The sequence below is a fragment of the Carassius gibelio genome, chromosome A25 (genome assembly GCF_023724105.1).
Source record: "Carassius gibelio isolate Cgi1373 ecotype wild population from Czech Republic chromosome A25, carGib1.2-hapl.c, whole genome shotgun sequence".
Lineage (NCBI taxonomy): Eukaryota > Metazoa > Chordata > Actinopteri > Cypriniformes > Cyprinidae > Carassius > Carassius gibelio.
Window position 1 is genome coordinate 11,950,427 of NC_068395.1, and position 19,620 is coordinate 11,970,046.

Sequence of the window (19,620 nt, forward strand, 5' to 3'; positions counted from 1 at the left end):
CCCCCTCAAAGGCCGTCACAATCACTTCTTAATTACTGGATACAGCTTTGTTGAACGGAGGCAGTGGCTTTTAGAGAGGCGTCGCAGAGCACGAATACATTCAGATTTAGACCCAGATTCAGATGCCAACTCTTCCTTAGACTTGATATCATGGCTGTATTTCCAGGTGGGATCTCAGATCAAGACTCGGGTGCAGGAGTTGGGTCACGGCTGCATCTATCTGGTCCAGAAGGCCGGAGCCCTGCAGATGAGCCCGACAGACAGTTTCACCAAGAGAGAGCTGATCGAGTACGCCCGCGCCGTCACAGAGAAGGTAGGCACTCACAACACTGCCAGTAATATAGCAAATCCTGTCGCCTACCCACAACACCCTACCAATGCATTGGCAATCACCAACAACACCCTAAAAAAATAGCCTTGCAACACCCTGGCAAACACAACACAGACAGACACAGTGAGAGTCACCTACTACACTTTTCATTCTATAGCACTGTTGGAATGAATGCTGGAAGCCCCGGTTGAGAATGAGCAGAGTAGATGACATTCGTCAGTGTGTCATATTGTCTTTGATTACACCTCAGTAACTGGAGTTGGTCGGTCCCACTGTGGTGGCGCTGTGACCCCTCACTGCTTTCAATGAGCTCTGTTAAACATGTCCACGTCCCCCACCGGCATCATTCAGTTCAAACCTCAGCTCTCCCTCCAATCATTTCTCTAGTAAACGTGAATCGAGATGGTCGCATTCGAATGCCTCCCTTATGGTTTTTCATCTACTCGTGAAGAAAATTCCAGCGTTCTCTCTCACTCGCTTTCTGAAAGTGTAATGGTCTCACTTTAATAGAATTGTTCATCTTTCTTTCAGTTGTTTGTCAGAGCCCATCACTTAATATTTGTCTCTCTCTTGATGTTGATGATGGTGGAAGCAGTTATGTTTATACAGATCTAGGACCAGGTTACATTGAGGCGTCTTTTGTAGCTTGTAGGAACATGCATTATATATTACATTACATTACATTACAAAATAGCAATAATACATTTTGTTTAATTTAGTATAATTATGTCCTGGTTTCACAGACAGGGCTTCGGCTAAGCCAGGATAAGGCCATAGTTTAATTAGGATATTTAAGTAATTTTTATAAATGTTGTGGATCTTGAGACAAAACAAGGGCACTGATATTAATCACCATAATTTTTTTTAATTACACAACTATTTAAATTGTATAATTATAATATATTAAATTTACTTAAAAAAATCTTGTTATAAAATATAATTATATATTATGTTATTTTATATTATGTTAAAATATATAAATAATGTAATTCTAATATATTAACCTTTTAAAACTAATTATTTATAGTTATAATACTATGCATTATGGAATAATATAATATGTATTTCTAATTAAAATATTTAAATTATATTATTAATCAAAACCTTCTAAAACTTCGTCATTATTATTATTACATTTACATTTAGTCATTAATAAATAAATTAAATCTATAATTTAAATACATTTAGTACATTTTAAAATATGCATTGAATTACTGACACCCAAGAAAAGTGCTACAGGCTTAGAAAGCTGTCCCAACTCTACCTGTGGAGTTTATAATGAAGTGTGATCCACTGTCTCCTGCAGGTGTCCATGGTGTTGTCAGCCCTGCAGGCTGGTAATAAAGGAACGCAGGCCTGTATAACTGCAGCCAGTTCCGTCTCCGGCATCATCGCTGATCTGGACACCACCATTATGTTCGCCTCTGCTGGTACACTAAATGCAGAGAACGAAGAGTCTTTTGCAGATCACAGGTGAGACCTAACAGAGCATAACACAGTTTCAGCATCACATACAGAAAATGATTTATTAATGCTTTGCATATACTTGAGCTCCAAAAATAGTGTCTGTTATGTTATCTGAAGTGTATTTGTTTCTGCACACTTTAGAGAGAACATATTGAAAACCGCTAAAGCTTTGGTTGAAGACACCAAGCTGCTTGTGTCTGGTGCCGCATCGAGCCAGGACAAACTAGCCCAGGCGGCCCAGTCCTCTGCCAAAACCATCACACAGCTCACTGATGTGGTCAAACTTGGCGCTGCGAGCATGGGCTCGGAGGACCCAGAGACACAGGTGCACATTTCTCTGTTTGTGCGCTTTCGTAATCTGTCATAGATTTTCATGCCAAAATTTCAGTAGACATTACAATTCCAGTGTGTTCTAATTCGGTCTGCTCCTATATTTTTATCCTGGACTATATTTATCCTTTTTCACACCCTGACTCAGTGTAATGATAATATCATTAGCTCTCTTCTCAAATGTCTCGACACTCTCTGACTCACAGCCAATGGCATGTGTCATGACACATCTCTGGGCAAAATGTAAATTACCCGTTGAGGATTAATATATTATAATGTTTTGTATGCTATTATACAGATGGTTCCAATAAAGAACTGCACCACTGGAGGTGTGAAAAGCATCATGATAGTTGATAAAGCCAGTGACATATCATGACTAAAGTTGGCTGTGATAAAGGCTTCTCTCAATCTCTTTCAGGTGGTACTGATAAACGCTGTCAGAGATGTCGCTAAAGCTTTGGCTGAGCTGATTAGTGCCACTAAATGTGCCGCAGGCAAGGCAGCAGATGATCCGTCCATGTATCAGCTGAAAAGTGCTGCCAAGGTATGTTTGGTTGAAGAATGTTGCGTGTGTGTCTGTAAGTTCCTGTTTGTAGGAAAAGCATTATGCGTCTTATTGAGGATCATATCTTATTCTGATGACTATCACTGTGTGTGTATGTGTACGCCTACGCCTGTCTAACAGCAGGGCCTGTCTCTTATTTTCTTGGCTGGGTGCTGTCTCCTTTAGCTGTCATCTTGGTGTGTGGCCACAAATCAAACCCTATCTTACAGTGATCGTAGTGTATATGTGAGTGACTCAGTGGCCACGCTGCAGGGTACAGAACCAAGCTGTGTGTGTGTACAGCATAAGGACTGCTTCCTTCCCTTCCTCTCTGCTTTTTTTCTGTCTTCTCTCCAATGCCATGTGTGATTTGCTACATTTGATTTGGCGATACTAAACCTAATTAAAAGTAAATAAAAATGGCACTCACTTCTGCCGTTAATTTGTGGATCAGAGCACACAGTTTATCATATGAAGTGATAAAACTATCTCAAGGCTTGTTTAAACAGAAATTGATGTGGACTACACATATTTCAAAGCATACTCTAATCCCTTAATCATTCACCTGGTGCATTTAAACCTCAGGTATTAACTTCCACATACATGCAACATGATATGTCTTAATTAGCATACTTAAATGATGAGTTTTTATCCTGTTGGGACCTTCACAGGAAGATTTTTTATATTCCTCCAACATCTGGTGACTTCAGATCCTTTAAGATATTCATTGCGCTTTTTTCTTCAGTATGTGTTTAAAGTAGTGGTGGCGTCCCTCAGGGCTTTGTCTTAGCCCCCCTTTTGTTTCCTTGGGTTTCCTTCTTTATCCTTTTGTGTTTAAAACTTTGCCTAAAGCAATATTTGGAATCCATTACTGACCTCAGCTGTAGTCCATTAAAAGGTCCAATTTGATCACCTGACCATTTTCTGATGTTTTGATATATGATTTAGATATGAGTTTTTTTTACTTTACATAGAACAGAATCTGGTGGACCTCACTGATTTCACTGAACTGTTCGATGCAGCAGTTTTTGTCATAGTATTGCATCTGGCCTTATTTCAGTGTGTCAGGTGAAAAACTGTCTATGAATCTGTTGAAATTCTCTAGTTGAGCTCACTTAAGCTACCATACATAAAACAGAAAAAGGAGTTCTAAGCCAGTCCAAAACTTTGACCTCCTATGTTTTCTGATGTTACAGGTGATGGTAACGAACGTGACCTCTCTGCTGAAAACTGTGAAAGCGGTGGAAGATGAAGCCACTCGCGGGACGAGGGCTCTTGAAGCCACTATTGAGTGCATCAAACAGGAACTCACTGTATGCAACATTCTTTGTGTGAATATTGAAATATTCAAAGAGATAATGTGCTTTCTACTTTTAAAGAGTTCTTCAAAAAAGTACACAGTCATTATTTTCTAACCCTCATGCTGTTCAAAACCTGTATGTGGACCTAAAAGAAGATATTTTGAAAGTCATTGGGATCCAGACAACATTGTATGGACAAAAAATACACTTGGGGTGTCATGGGGTGTTCGATATCAAGTTTTTTGATTTTGGATGATTAAAATGTCTCCATGTTCTGCTTTTGAAGTAATATCATAGTATTGTGAGTTTCATTCAAACATTTCATTCTGACATGCACTTTTTCTAAGTACAGTATGTCCACTTTAATGCACTATCACACCAAGAAGCCAATCAAACAGCACCTTTATCTGGACTAATTTATATTTGACATCTGATTGCGCTGATATTGTCAAAAACACACAAGGTTTTCATGTTAACACAGTTGGTTATGTATAAAGTGAAAGTAGACCATTGAGAGAAAAATGGATGTGTGCCTGTATATAATGCTGCATTCATGCCATATGATAATTACTGTAATTTCGAGATGACAGCATGTTGTTCTACTTGGAGCTGTTCACACCCTTGGACTACTACTATCAGTGCCTAAACATAACGCCTAATGAATCTTAGATGGTCAGGTGGTAGCTCTCAGAAAGCTCCCAGTTCACAAGTTATAATTACAAGTTCTACAAGGATGTGAACGTTTTTTACAAGTTGGAATCTCCTAATCACGGTAATTATGATATGGCGTAAACGCACCTTTAGACCAGTGCAGGTCTTAAAGCATCAGTACTAAACATGATGCCACTTGTCATTAAACGGATAGTTCACCCCAAAAAAAATATTTTGTTTTCCCAAACATGTATTAATTTCTTTCTTGTGTTGAACGCAAAAGAAGATATTTTGAAGAATGTTTGTAACCAAACAGTTCCTGGTCCCCACTGACTTTGATAATGGGGGGGGTGGGTGTACTGTACTATGGAGGTCACTGGTGACCAGCAACTGTTTGGTTAGACCTACTCTACAAAATAATTTTAATGATCAACCAAAGAAAGAAACTCATTCTGGTTTTTCATGTTCACCCACTTTGGCCTAAATATCCGCCATTCTTTTTTGTTGCCTGTAAAGCTTTGTTTTTAAAATAGGGAAATTAGTGATAGAAAGAATCGTGATAAAATTGTGTTACATACTGAGACATTTGTCAAAATATCTTCTTCTATTCCTTTAAGCACTTGGGACTAGTTAGTACATGTCATGCTCATTTTTATCCCATTTAGGATACTAATACAATCAACTTGTATTACAATCTGACTGTTAATTAGTACCAATTAGGTCCAGTCTAATTAATTTTAGCCCAGACAGAGGTAAAAACCCATCCATCTGTGATATGAACCGGTATTACAGAATAATAAACCCTGTGAGCCTGTTCTCCACCTGCTCCTCGTTCTCCTTCTCCCATGGGCATCCCTACTCCACTTACCAGAGTCGGTGTGAGAAACTGAGATAGTGGTACAGGAAGGCACAAGATTTATCTTCTGGATTTAATGCTCCTGTTATCAGATGCCCATCAGGACTTTAGGAAATCCTGATGCCATTACTGTATTAGTGCACAGGAAATCAGCCCTGGTCATGTGACTGATTCTAACAATGTATGATTCACTGGAGGGCTGTAGATATGTTATTTCTATTATGTATAAAATATTTCTTCATTTCCCTGACCGTTGCATCATCTGCTTTCCAGGTTTTCCAATCCAAGGACGTTCCGGAGAAGTCTACCACCCCAGAAGAGTTCATCCGCATGACGAAGGGCATCACCGTTGCAACGGCCAAAGCGGTGGCAGCAGGCAACTCTGCTCAGCAGGAGGACGTGATATCCACTGCCAACCTGAGCCGCAAAGCCATCTCCGACATGCTGACCACCTGCAAGGTGCTTATCCACCATCACACAAACCCAAATCTCACCGTATGCTGAACAACTGGACGGTGGAAATACACACACACTTAAATACCAACAAAATTCGTTTGTTTGTGCTCACAGACTCTCTGTGTACGATGAATGATGTTTGCTCTATTTCTCAAATTCACTTGGCACTAACCTACTTTTGACTCTTAAATTGCGCCATCTAGTGTCGTCAATCGTGATTAATGCATTTCCTGCAGTCCACAGATTCATATAATGCTACAGAATTTTCCCTCAAAATGACAAAAATCTGCAGATTCCATCTGGAGCTAATCATCACACACCATAAATTTGTATTTATGTCTTGCAGCAAGCTGCGTACCACCCAGAAGTGGGCAAGGATGTGAGGAATAAAGCTCTTCTCTACGGCATCGAGTGCACCACCGGATACATCGACTTGCTCGAACACGTCCTGTTTGTGAGTGGGCTCACAGTTTTTACAGGAGGTTTTTGTGCTTGGCGTTCTGGGATTAACCTCATGTGTTTATTCCACCCAGGTCCTGCAGAAACCCACGGCTGAACAGAAACAGCAGTTGGCCGTACTGTCCAAGAAAGTGGCGGGCTCAGTCACAGAGCTCATCCAGACTGCTGAAGCCATGAAAGGTGAGCACACACAAATGGGGATGCTACAATGGGATTGAAGGTCCTGTGAGGAGCATTTTCAAGAAAATGTTTTTTTTGGTCCCAAAGAATTAGGTTTAATTGAGAATTGATGGAGCAACAAAAAAACAAAATGAGAAAAAATGGAGCAAAAAAAAAGGCCAAGCACTAGTAATAAAGGGGAAGTTCACCCAAAAATGAAAATTTGCTGAAAATGAACACCCTGAGGATATCCAAGATGTACAGTAGATGTTTCTTCACCTGAACAGATTTGGAGAAATGTACCCATGTCACTTCCTCACCAGTGGATCATCTGCAGTAAATGGGTGCCGTCAGAATGAAATAATTACAATAATCCACAAGTAATCATCTTGTGATGCAAAAAGCTGCATGTATGTAATAAGTCCATCATTAAGATGTTTTTTTATTTCAAACCGTTGCTTCCAGAAAAAATAGTCATCCACACAGACATATTGGGGATATAATATAGTATAATAATATAGTGGCAAAACTAAATTTTGGAGTGAGAGGGCAATGGGGGAGACTAACTTATCTACATCCTGGATGGCCTGAGGGTAGGTAGTTCTCGGCAAATTGTAATTTTTAAATGAATTATTCTTATATAGTTCTATTTGCACTATAATTATCCGGAAATATCAGTATTGCCTTTTTTAAAATAGTTATTCCAAAATCCAATTATAATAAATAAATAAATAATTGAACACATTCAATTTTGCGAATGATTAGTTGTCAAATTCGGAGTTTTCCACAAGCACAGATCTCACGCAGGCCTGGTAATGGTGTATGAGTTTAGAGCTAATGGGGAAAAGTGCAGGTCGATTGAGCTGAATTTGTGCAGGTTTAATACAGCCATTGAGCTGAAGGCACTCCCTTGCTTTTTCTATAACTCTACTTTGTTGTTTTTTCCTTTTCTGCCACAGATGGAGGTGAGTATGATATACACTGTTGTTTTTCTCCAATATCAGGCCACACACATACAGATGGAAAACTGACCAGCGTGGACACACACACACTCATACAATGAGTTATAGTGTGAGAGAAAAGCGGAGGGGGGATAGAATTCAGTTCCCTCAGGTTTAACATAATCCTCAAACACATTCTCTCCTTCTGTTTTCACAAGATGTTTGAACAAAGCAGACGTCTTTTAGTCCCTATTCAATGTCGGTCGAGGAGAATGTATTGCAAAGCATATTTGCTCCATAAATGGCTATTAACGTAAAGATATACATGTTCATCTAAGCAATTAATGAAAAATTAATTGACAGCACTGTGTTTACCTTAAAGTTATAGTTATTAGAGGTTGTTGCATCCATTCTTTTATCATACATTAGCATTATTATTTATTATATTGATTTGATATATTTATTTTCATTATTTAAGACTTTTCTGTAATAATTTAGGGGGTTTATAAAAGTGGGATTTATTTCCTTTAATATTTGTAAGGGTCTTTTGGTGGATTGTGATTTTCTCTATACAGAACGTTTTTGGTTTGAATCGCATGCTTTTTAATTTTTTACTTGAAATTGGTTTTTTCGTGTCACACCATGTTTACTCTTTCCATGTGCATGTATTATATATAAACACTGTAAGTGCATTGAAAATTAGGGTCATGTTGACATTGTTTGCACTTCCTCTCAGGTTCAGAGTGGGTGGACCCAGAAGACCCCACGGTGATAGCGGAGACGGAGCTCTTGGGTGCTGCTGCATCCATCGAGGCCGCGGCCAAGAAACTGGAGCAGCTGAAGCCCAGAACCAAACCAAAGGTATCTTTCCATTCATCTTCTGAATCCTAACACACACTCATACACTCATACACTCATACACTACTGTGTTCAGCCCGCCAACACAACTATGTCAGATCAGTTCCACCAAAGGCTGTGGGAATGTTTCATTCCTATTTTAAATTTGGCAGGAGGTGATATTTTGTAGTCTGGTGAGCACTGAAATTAAAATGATCGTCTGTTTTTGTTTTTTTGGGGGGGCTTTTTTGTGATCCGTCTTGCATCTCAGTTATTCTGTATTGTGAAGTTTTAGTCATTCAGTCTGAAACTCATCTCCAAGAAAGTCAGTACTTTTTAGAAATGATTTTCCCTGAAGCTCTTTTATTGTTTCATCCATCTGTATTATAGTTTAGCTGTCAAATATGCCTTTCAACCAAAAAATTCATCCACATTTTGCCGCTAAGAGCTGAAACTGTTTCCCCCTTGAGTGTCTCAGTGATTAACATTTACTGCCACAGACTGTACAGAGACAACATACATCGTCCTGTATATGTCTGTCTATCTGTCCGTCCATATATCTATCTGTCTGTCTTTCTGTCCCTATCTATATGACTATCCGTCTGTCTGTATATTTATCCGTCTGTCTCTGTGTCTGTCTGTCTATCTATCTATCTACCTATCTATACATCTATCTGTTTGTCTGTATATCTATCTGTCTGTCCATCTATCTAGCTGTCTGTCTGTCTATCTATCTATCCATCTGTCTGTCTGTCTGCTATCTATCCGTCTGTCTGTCTGCTATCTATCTATCCGTCAGTCTGCTATCTATCTATCTATCCGTCTGTCTGTCAGTCTGCTATCTATCTATCCGTCTGTCTGTCTGTCTGTCTGCTATCCATCTATCCGTCTGTCTGTCTGCTATCTATCTATCCGTCTGTCTGTCTGTCTGTCTGCTATCTATCTATCCGTCTGTCTGTCTGTCTGCTATCCATCTATCCGTCTGTCTGACTGCTATCTATCTGTCCATCTGTCTGTCTGCTATCTATCTATCTATCCGTCAGTCTGCTATCTATCTATCTATCTATCTATCCGTCTGTCTGTCTGTCTGCTATCTATCCGTCTGTCTGTCTGTCTGCTATCTATCTATCCGTCTGTCTGTCTGCTATCTATCTATCCGTCTGTCTGTCTGTCTGTCTGCTATCTATCTATCCGTCTGTCTGTCTGTCTGCTATCTATCTATCCATTCTTCTGTCTGTCTATCTATCTTTCTGTCTGTCTATCTACCTATATATCTATTTATCTATCTATCTATCTGTCTGTCTGTCTGTCTTTCTATCCATTTATAATCTGTATATCTATCCGTCTGTCTGTCCATCTATCTGTCCATCTATCTATCTGTCTATCTGTCTGTCTGTATATCTTTCTGTCTGTCTGTTTATATCTTTCTTTCTATCTATCCATCTGTCTATCTATCTATTAGTCTATTTATCTGTCTGTTCTATACTTCTGTATGTCTGTTGGTTGGGTCTGTCTTTGTCTATCTGTATTTCATTCAATCTAAAATTCTGTCTATCATTCAGTCTATGGCTTTTTTATTCCGTCTGCCATTCTATCTGTGGTTCGTTCTGTCTGTCTTTCTAACATTCTTTCTTTGGTTCTCTCTGTCTTTCTGTATTTTTATCTGTTGGTCTGTCTATCCCTTCCTCTGCTATTTAACTCTCTGTCTCACTGTGTTGTGTTATTATATTCTGGAAAGAAAGTATACTGTATTCTCATACATTCTGGAAAGAAAGATGAACAGAAGTTTGTGTAATGTTGTCACCATCAGTCCATTCAGACATACATTGTTGATTTGTCATTTCATTAGCCTCTGCAGACTCTACCGAACCACATTTCATAGACTGTCTCACATTTAGAGCTCTACATCACAACCCAGTAAACATTCTGAACTGGTAATAGCATGTAATAACATGTTTGTTCACTGTTACATGATTTAATGAGATTGAAATAAAGCACATATACAATGTCATTGGTGTTTATTATCGCCCCTGGAGCTTTCTTTGCTGTTTCCCTTAATCTTCATTCTTCACTTCCCTCTTTTGCCTTCTCTCCTCTACGCATCCTTGTATTTTCCCTGCTATCCCAGCATGCCCTGCTATCTTGTGCTCTCCTATCCTCTCCTCTCTTTCCCAGTGTTCTTGAGGTGAGGTAGACCTGGAAGCCTTTCTGCAGGGCTCTGTTTGATATGTTTGATATATTAGGTTGTTATTCTGTCCAACTATATATCAAACATATTCCTACAGTGTCCTGCTCTGTCTCCAGACTTGTGTGTGTTCTGTTTATGACTTGTTCATGAACGTGTCTGTTTTTGTGGCTTCAGACAGATCGATTTGTGTAGGTAGAATGCAAGGGTGTGTCTTAAGTCCATTTCCTTTTGACGCTGTTGATTCTGAACCGTGTGAACCTAAGAAGTGGCACCTCCATGCCACAAGGTGTCACCCTCAGATCACTTTGTCGAAGTTACATCTCACCTCCTCCCTTTCATCCCCTACAATATTAATGCAGTATGTAGTATGCTGTTTGCACCAAATGTTCATTAAAATTTCAGTATATAACAAGATAATTATATTCCACAATGCACTTAATATAGCCTTCCATTTACAGTTTGATAAATGAACCAGAAGTAATATCAACAACATTTTCAACATCACTAATCATTATTTTATCAAACTTTTAAAACAAATGGATTCAAAGTCTAAAGCAGTGGTTTTCAACCTGTGGGCCGCGGTGGTTAAATAACCAAAAATAAATATTAAACTGTAACTATGCTTCCACTATTCGAGCTCGCTGATTGGTTTAAGAATAAACTGCCAATTAATCTTCGATATTTTTGCTGCATATGCTACAGAACAACAGTAGTTGCGCCAAGCAGTGCCAGCCCGAGTTATTTTCTGTTCAGTGCCAGTTCATTCAGTACTGTAAATACAGTTAACAATCTAGCTTCTGAGTACTAAGTTATTAACCCAACAATAGCGGGTTCAGTTAATTTTTTTTTACAGTGGGCTGCACGTAGGTGTTTGGTTGTTTGGGCCGCGAGTTGAAAAAGGTTGGAAACCACTGATCGAAAGTAAATCTTATTTTCACATCATCTGACAACATTGTGGCACACTGTTGTTTGAAACATTTCTCATTTCTGTATTACCATCTGTTTTCGAATAAAATAGTTGTAGATGTTGCACCGCCTATAGTAGGCTAGTATTCCATTAGAAACATGCAATAAAGAGTATATTCAAAATGGCATATTACCATACTACTTACTACATACATACTCCTTGTGATATTATTGTTGTGTGCATTATATTTATTTTTCAATGTATGCACATATGCATGGAATATCTACTGCATTTGCCAAAATGTGGTGTATAAAACCAATCCACACTTCATGGATTACTATATCCCACAGTGCATATTTCTCTACCTTCATTCGGAGCGCCCAGTACATGCTGCATACTCTAAATGTACTACAAGCAGACTAGTAGCATGCAATAGATAATAAAATCTCAGTTCTACCAATGGTTTTGAAGTAATTGCTTGGTGAGAGGGTTCTTACCAATCAAGTTAGATAAACCATTTAATCTTTATAATAATTACCTTAATTTGAAGGTAATAGCATGGTTTCATTTCCAGCTATGTCAGCCAGAGTGTTCATTACACTTAATAAGGTGACAATCCACAGCTTGTTACATCTCTTGCTTTCTTATTTTCGCAGCAAGCCGATGAGTCTCTGGACTTTGAGGAGCAGATCCTGGAAGCGGCGAAATCCATCGCTGCAGCAACCAGCGCTCTGGTCAAATCTGCATCGGCCGCTCAGAGAGAGCTCGTAGACCAGGGCAAGGTGCTAAAATCATTTAACACTTGGATTCTTATTCTTATTTTTTTTTTTACATACTAAGTTTTCTATTTTTCAGTGTTGTTGTTGCTATTAATAACATTCATCTTTCACTTCAAAAATTGAAACAGAAAATTTACAAAAACTATAATCGTTTTATAATAGTACATACTGAAACAGCATTGACACATTGATTTGAATATTTTTGGTATTTGACTTAGGTGGGCTCCATCCCTGCCAATGCAGTAGATGACGGCCAGTGGTCCCAGGGGCTAATATCAGCAGTAAGTTGAAGATATCACTATTGCAATAGATGTCAAGTTGCTTTGGCCAGAAGCATCAGCTAAATGACTATTATAATTTGAATCCTTCTCTCTTTTAGGCTCGGATGGTTGCAGCTGCCACTAGTAACCTGTGTGAGGCTGCCAACGCTTCAGTCCAGGGTCACGCCAGCGAGGAGAAGCTCATTTCCTCTGCCAAACAGGTGGCGGCTTCCACCGCTCAACTGCTGGTGGCCTGTAAAGTCAAAGCCAACCAGGACTCCGAGGCCATGAGGAGATTACAGGTTACAGTCACTTGAATCATACAAAATTTAATTGAGTTCGAAGTGAAAAACAACAACTAAGTCGTAGTTTTCTTATTTTTTGTGCTTGCACAGGCTGCTGGTAATGCAGTCAAGAGAGCATCTGACAACCTGGTGAAGGCAGCGCAGAAAGCAGCCTTCGATAAAGCCGAAGACAACAGTGTCGTGGTTAAAACCAAATTCGTAGGTGGAATCGCTCAGGTGAGATACTTCCCATGTTTCCACAGGGAGAAACAAAAGTCTGAATCTGTTCGTCCACAGCAGTTTTTGAATATTCCCTGACTTTGACATTTAGAAATGCATTGTGGATCTACAAAGCCGTCGGCGGGATTTGAAAGCTGTGGTTTTGTACCAAGCATCTACAGCTGGCATCTCACTGCATCCACAAACAGCTCATTTACGCGTTTCATCCCGGGCCAGATGCACATTAATTAAAGACTGCGTGTCTGCCGTTTCAAAGCTTCCTTCCTCCCAGAATGCCTTCATGTCTTGTCTTCATCTTGAGAGGGCACTGGAATATTCTGAACATCTGAGAAAACCCGTCGAGTGGATGGCGTGAGTGTTTGCATGCACCCTCGAATCGTTGCCAGCACGACAAAAGAAGCTTTTTTTGTACCAAGTCAGTCCCTCGAGATCTATCCGTCCCATTCCTTAAATCCACAAAAATGTTACACTCTTTGGAAAATAACTGGATGGTCTATTGCAGATCCAGGCCCACTTTTTTTGCAGTACAGTTATGCTGAAATTACACATTCCAGTAAAGAATATGAAGCGTTTTCTCTCTGTCACCAAGAAAGCAGCAGAAGGAAAAACTACTTTGGGGGAGAAGAAAAAACATTCCTTGGCATTTTTCCTTGGCTGTAATATGTAAGCCTTATTTATGTATCATTGTACCGCAACCGATTTAGCCATCTTCATCTAAGGAAACTGGTTTTAAACAATCGTTCGTGAAACGGGAAAAGAAAGGGTTTCTGTACACATTGTTTATAAAACAACTCTTACATAAATTGTTGAGTTAATGCTTGAAACAATCTGAGTAAATCATTCTCGGATGAATTGCATTCATGCCACAGAAGCAAAACTAATTTGTACAAACCGTTATTGCATGAATTGCCATGATGATATGTATAAAACACAAGCAAAAAGAATTTGTGTTAACCGTTGGTGGAAAACATTCTTATGTAACGTTGCATTTGTCTGATTCATGCATGCATCGGTGTAAATCATTCTTGCATAAATTGAATTAATCTGCATTCGTTGCATTCATGCAACATAAGCAAACAAACTTATAATGTATAAAACGTATAAAACATTATTGCATAAATTGCCCCAATGATCTGCAGTCATGTTGCATTTATTTGTGCATGATACAGAAAAATGGTTCATAAAACAATTCCGTTACAGTCATTTGTTGCATTATCATCACATTCATGAATGCAACAAGAACAAGTCTGTGTAAACCATTCTTGCATGTTATAAATTGCATTCATGTCACATTCATAAAAAATGACCAGAAATGATTTCGGTGGTAATCTCTCGTACATAAATACATAAATCATGCATGAAACAAGCAGAATGAGTTTGTGTAATTTATTTGTCACTGTCACATTAACCATTCGTTTTTTTAAACATGAGCAGAGCGAATCTGCATGTTTGTAAATCCATTGCAACGTACATTTGTGCATGTGCATTCTCAAGCCATGTCACAGCGGAAATCTTTTTATTTTTAATAGTTTGTAATTATATCGCATTGCAACATTTTACACAAGAAAAAAAATAGTTTTTTGGACTGATTTACACAGGAATGTGTTCTGCCCAGTTTTCAGAAACGTTGCCCATTCAGTGACTAATAGTTTTGCATTATTTCCAGATCATTGCAGCACAGGAGGAGATGCTCAGAAAGGAGAGGGAGTTAGAAGAAGCCCGGAAGAAACTCGCCCACATCCGACAGCAGCAATACAAGTTCCTGCCCAGCGAACTGCGAGAAGACCAGAGCTGAACACGCCTCGCCTGATTGGACGTGATATCCATCAGATCATGATTGATACGGATGATTGGCTGCTCCTTATATGCAGAGCTAGAGATGTCACACGTCATTGGTTGTGTAACTGTCCGGTGACTTGTTAAAGTTAAATGTGATTGGCTCACATGGGACTAGCGCCACTGATTGGCTGTATGTTGGGGTATGAATGGATTTCCTCTTACATAGGGCTAATATTTTTTCTTGTTTTTAATCCTGTATTAAGGTGTAAAGCACTTGTTAGAGGTTTGTTTGAGCGTGTGTGTATTAAGTATCAATAGTATGCCACACATTGGCGATAGCTTACCGCAAGAATCTCGATAGCTAATCCTTCACAATGTCAGTGTGTCATGTTTTATAATGCAACCAATGTGAAACCATTAATATCTGAAGCTGGCAGCCGAAAACCAGACTAAACGTGCTTCATGTATGATGTCAGACCATAAGCTTTCATTATGCGCTCGCGTGACAATAAGCTTCAGACGGCTCTAGAATGCACTGCTCGACTCATACTTATCCCACTCTAGAACTGGATTATGTTAGCAAGGTTATGAAATCTAGTTAGTTATAAGGAAAGAATGTACTGGTGTGCTTCGTTGTGTTATTTATTCTTAGCATAACTTTATTAGAGGAGCTTCCAGCTTCTGTTTTTGTTTGTAGAAGGAAGTGTCATCTCTTTAAGTCCTTTAAATTCATGCAAATGTTTTCATTTTGTCGTCTCTTCATACCTCAGCTGTAGCCTAGATTGTAAGGTTTCCCATGATTCCTCTGGGTGTGTCTAAACTTAGTCAGGTGGACAGGAATGGGGTTGGATATGTTTGGAATAACATGCTACCATACTACTCATACACTTTCAACAGATACATACTTTGCACAGTATGCCAATATAACACATTACAATAACCAGATGAAATACGGTATCCTACAAGGAAATTACAATGGTCTCTTTTTTTTCACCCAATATTTTTTTTTACAAAATTGCATGGAAATGCAAAGAAATTATAGGAACATTATATCCCACAATACAATGCGCTTTTTTTCTTTGTAATAAATGCTAAAGTAATACAAGCCTCAATTTTGCCTGATTTCAAATTGACATATTACATATCTTTTAAATGCATTAAAATGTTATTAAAAAAAAAAAACTTTACAGAATATTTGAAAAAATAGAAACATGTGCATAATAATTAGGTCATGTTTCAACAATATAACATGCTGCACTTTGCACAGTAAGCTAATTTTCTTTATTGAAATAACCAGACGACCTACTATTTTTGCTCAAATGCAGCATGGTGAACCGTACACTGTGTGGAACACTATAATCCCACAATACAGTGCGCTCAAATTCTTTTTTTATTTTCAAATGTAATGAATGAACAGAAATATAATACCAGACACAATTTTAGCTTTTTTCTAAATGGCATACTAGCATACTACATATCTTTAGTTCACGGCAAAATAGTCAATTTTTTTTTGCACAAAATTGGATAAAAATCCCAAAAAGCATTTTGAAAACAATCTGAATAAATCTGTCGAGGTGTGTCAACAATATAGCATATAAGCATACTGCAGACTATTTTACATGCTGTTTTTTAAATAGTAGACCGTAAACAGCGTATACTATTTTAAGTATTGAATAAGCAGAATGCTAGCATTTCATTCCTAAATTTAACCTGCGTCTAGAGCTGTGTTAGAAGAAAAACTGGCTATGTGTGGCAAGTCCATGTGTCTGAAATGTTTATTATTGAATCTTATTAATCCAGACTGTTTCACATACAATTTTAAAACGATAGTAGGCATTACACAGTATACGCAGTACGCAAAGCGCTAGTATTCCATCCTGAACGCAGCCAGAATCTCAGTGTTGTATTTTCTAATATCACAGCTCGCATAAAACACATGCGCTCGCATTTCCGGTCTTTCCGAGATCTACTTTGCAATAAATCAACTTCCTGTATGAGACTGTACCTGCATGGCTGTTAGGAACGCAGCAAGAAGCGCAGTGTAGTCTTACCTGAAAATAACACATCTCTTCTGCTTCTCGTGTACCTTGTGTGTGTTTTTGGTAAGAAAATCCCAGTGGAATCTTTTAAGAGGGTGTGATTCTTGTTTCATTTCCTGTTTGCGTTCTGTAGTATAACGTGTGGCACTTAAAAGATGAGAACTGACTGTTGTGACTTCAGATCTGGACTGCATTGTGTCATAGTGCCTTATTCTGACTCCTGCAGTAGCTCAGTGTGTACAAGTTGCTCTTTTATGCTGCTTAAGGACCAGATTTCACTGGAATTTAATGTTAAGGTGTTTCGGATCAGCAGCAGAGCTCCGTCTACAAATACTGAGCAAGTATAAGCATCGCCCGTCTTTAAATGAGGGAAAGCAGATGTCCTTGGTCCTGTTCGAACTAGCTTTGGATGTGTACAGCATTGTTTCCAGTCTAATCAGAGTAATGGCGACTAAATAAGACGTCCATTTGGGCGGCCGTTTGATTCTGTTCTGCAATATTGTACCTACTGAGGCCTAAAGATGCACTTGCCTTGGCAGGCCGCTATACTGCCGCACGATGAACTATTTCGACCTTTAGATGTGTAGCTTCACTACAAAGTAACAAACCACGAGTAGGAAAAGGAAGGATGTGATTGTTTCTGTCAGCACTGACTGCTTTCAGCTTGTCCACGTGAAGTAGAATATTAAAGTGTCCCAAAAAAGAACAAGGTTATCTTGCTTTTCATTTTAGTAAACCACTATGTATGAAGTTGTCGTTTTTTTTACTTCGAGTAATAGCTATAATGAAGATATTGCAATATGTGGTTGAACATGTGGTGTCTTTCAGTGAAGCCGAAGAAAACAGCAAGAACCATCGCCTTCTTTTGAACTAGAGTTAGGGCTGTCTTTAGTCAACTGACATAGTCACATTAATAATGATGATAATAATGAACATTCAAATGCTGTATGTATAATATTTATCTGGTCACGAAAGTATTTTTTGTATTGCCCTGAAAATAAAGAGTTTCAACAAAGTATAATTTGTGATTATTTTTTCAAATGTGCACAGTGTTTTTAGGACCATTATAAATATTTAGGCAAAGAAATATATTCACATCCTTTCCCTTACATGTTCTGCATTTTATTTCATCAACATAACTTACAGGTGCATCTCAATAAATTAGAGTGTCATGGGAAAGTTAATTTCAGTAATTCAACTCAAATTTTGAAACTTGTGTATTAAATTCAGTGCACACAAACTGAAGTAGTTTAAGTTTTTGGTTCTTTTAATTGTGATGATTTTGGCTCACTTACAAAAACCCACCAAGTCACGTTCTCAGTTAGAATATGGTGACATGCCAATCAGCTAATCAACTCAAAACACCTGCAAAGGTTTCCTGAGCCTTCGAAATGGTCTCTGAGTTTGGTTCTCTAGGCTGTACAATCACGAGGAAGACTACTGATCTGACAGTTGTCCAGAAGACGATCTTTGACACCCTTCACAAGGAGCGCAAGTCAAACATTCATTGCTGGCTGTTCACAGAGTGCTGTATCCAAGCATGTTAACAGAAGGTTGAATGGAAGGAAAAAGTGTGGATGAAAAAGATGCACAACCAACTGAGAGAACCGCAGCCTTATTAGGATTGTCAAGCAAAATCGATTCATGAATTTGAGTGAACTTCACAAGGAATGGACTGAGGCTGGGGTCAAGGCATCAAGATCCACCACCACAGATGTGTCAAGGAACCACAGACATCGTCAGAAGTGTCTTACCTGGGCTAAGAAGAAGAAGAAATGGACTGTTGCCATTGGACCAAATTCCTCTTTTCAGATGAGAGCAAGTTTTGTATTTCATTTGGAAACCAAGGTCCTAGAGCCTGGAGGAAGTGTGGAGAAGCTCATAGCCCAAGTTGCTTGAAGTCCAGTGCTAAGTTTCCACAGTCTGTGATGATTTGGGGTAAAATGTCATCTAAGTTGCTTGAAGTCCAGTGCTAAGTTTCCACAGTCTGTGATGATTTGGGGTAAAATGTAATCTTTTGGTGTTGGTCCATTGTGTTTTCAGAAAAACAAAGTCACTGCACCCGTTTACCAAGAAATTTTGGAGCACTTCATGCTTCCTTCTGCTGACCAGCTTTTTGAAGATGCTGATTTCATTTTCCAGCAGGATTTGGCCCCTGCCCACACTGCCAAAAGCACCAGAAGTTGGTTAAATGACCATGGTGTTAGTGTGCTTGACTGGCCAGTAAACTCTCCAGACCTGAACCTCGTTGAGAATCTATGTGGTATTGTCAAGTGGAAGATGAGAAACAAGAGACCAAACAATGCAGATGAGCTGAAGGCCAATGTCAAAGAAACCTGGGCTTCCAAACCACCTCAGCAGTGCCACAAACTGATCACCTCCATGTCAGGCTGAATTGAGACAGTAATTAAAGCAAAAGGAGCCCCTACCAAGTATTGAGTACATTTACAGTAAATCAACATACTTTCCAGAAGGCCAATAATTCACTAAAAAGGAAGTATTCTAATTTGTTGAGACTGAATTGGTGGTTTTTTGTTAAATGTGAGCCAAAATCATCAATAATTAAAAGAACCAAAGACTCAAACTACTTCAGTCTGTGTGCATCAAATTTATTTAATACACGGGTTTCACACTTTGAGTTGAATTACTGAAATAAATGAACTTATACAAGGCATTCTAATTTATTGAGATGCACCTGTATGTTCGCCGCAGTTGTGCAGCTCTAGATGTGACTCATTCTCTCCAGCAGGTGTCGCTAGTACTTCTTCATGTGTTGTGGTCACATTCTGGGAATTATATTGCGGATGGCCAA

The 19,620-nt window shown here is 38.8% G+C and overlaps 1 protein-coding gene across 3 annotated transcripts in view; it reads left to right on the plus strand.

Moving 5' to 3' along the window:
• Positions 1-17,823, plus strand: part of LOC127946807 (talin-2) — a 158,013-nt gene extending 140,190 nt beyond the window's left edge. For all 3 annotated transcript variants that reach the window (XM_052543575.1, XM_052543577.1, XM_052543576.1), the window contains exons 44-57: positions 167-313; positions 1,638-1,804; positions 1,940-2,123; positions 2,547-2,672; positions 3,869-3,985; positions 5,754-5,939; positions 6,283-6,390; positions 6,470-6,575; positions 8,232-8,356; positions 12,084-12,209; positions 12,425-12,487; positions 12,586-12,768; positions 12,862-12,987; positions 14,657-17,823. In XM_052543575.1, coding sequence (XP_052399535.1) covers positions 167-313; positions 1,638-1,804; positions 1,940-2,123; positions 2,547-2,672; positions 3,869-3,985; positions 5,754-5,939; positions 6,283-6,390; positions 6,470-6,575; positions 8,232-8,356; positions 12,084-12,209; positions 12,425-12,487; positions 12,586-12,768; positions 12,862-12,987; positions 14,657-14,785 — 1,893 coding nt within the window. In that variant the 3' untranslated portion in view covers positions 14,786-17,823. The remainder of the gene's footprint in view (positions 1-166; positions 314-1,637; positions 1,805-1,939; positions 2,124-2,546; positions 2,673-3,868; positions 3,986-5,753; positions 5,940-6,282; positions 6,391-6,469; positions 6,576-8,231; positions 8,357-12,083; positions 12,210-12,424; positions 12,488-12,585; positions 12,769-12,861; positions 12,988-14,656) is intronic.
• Positions 17,824-19,620: the final 1,797 nt, after the last annotated feature.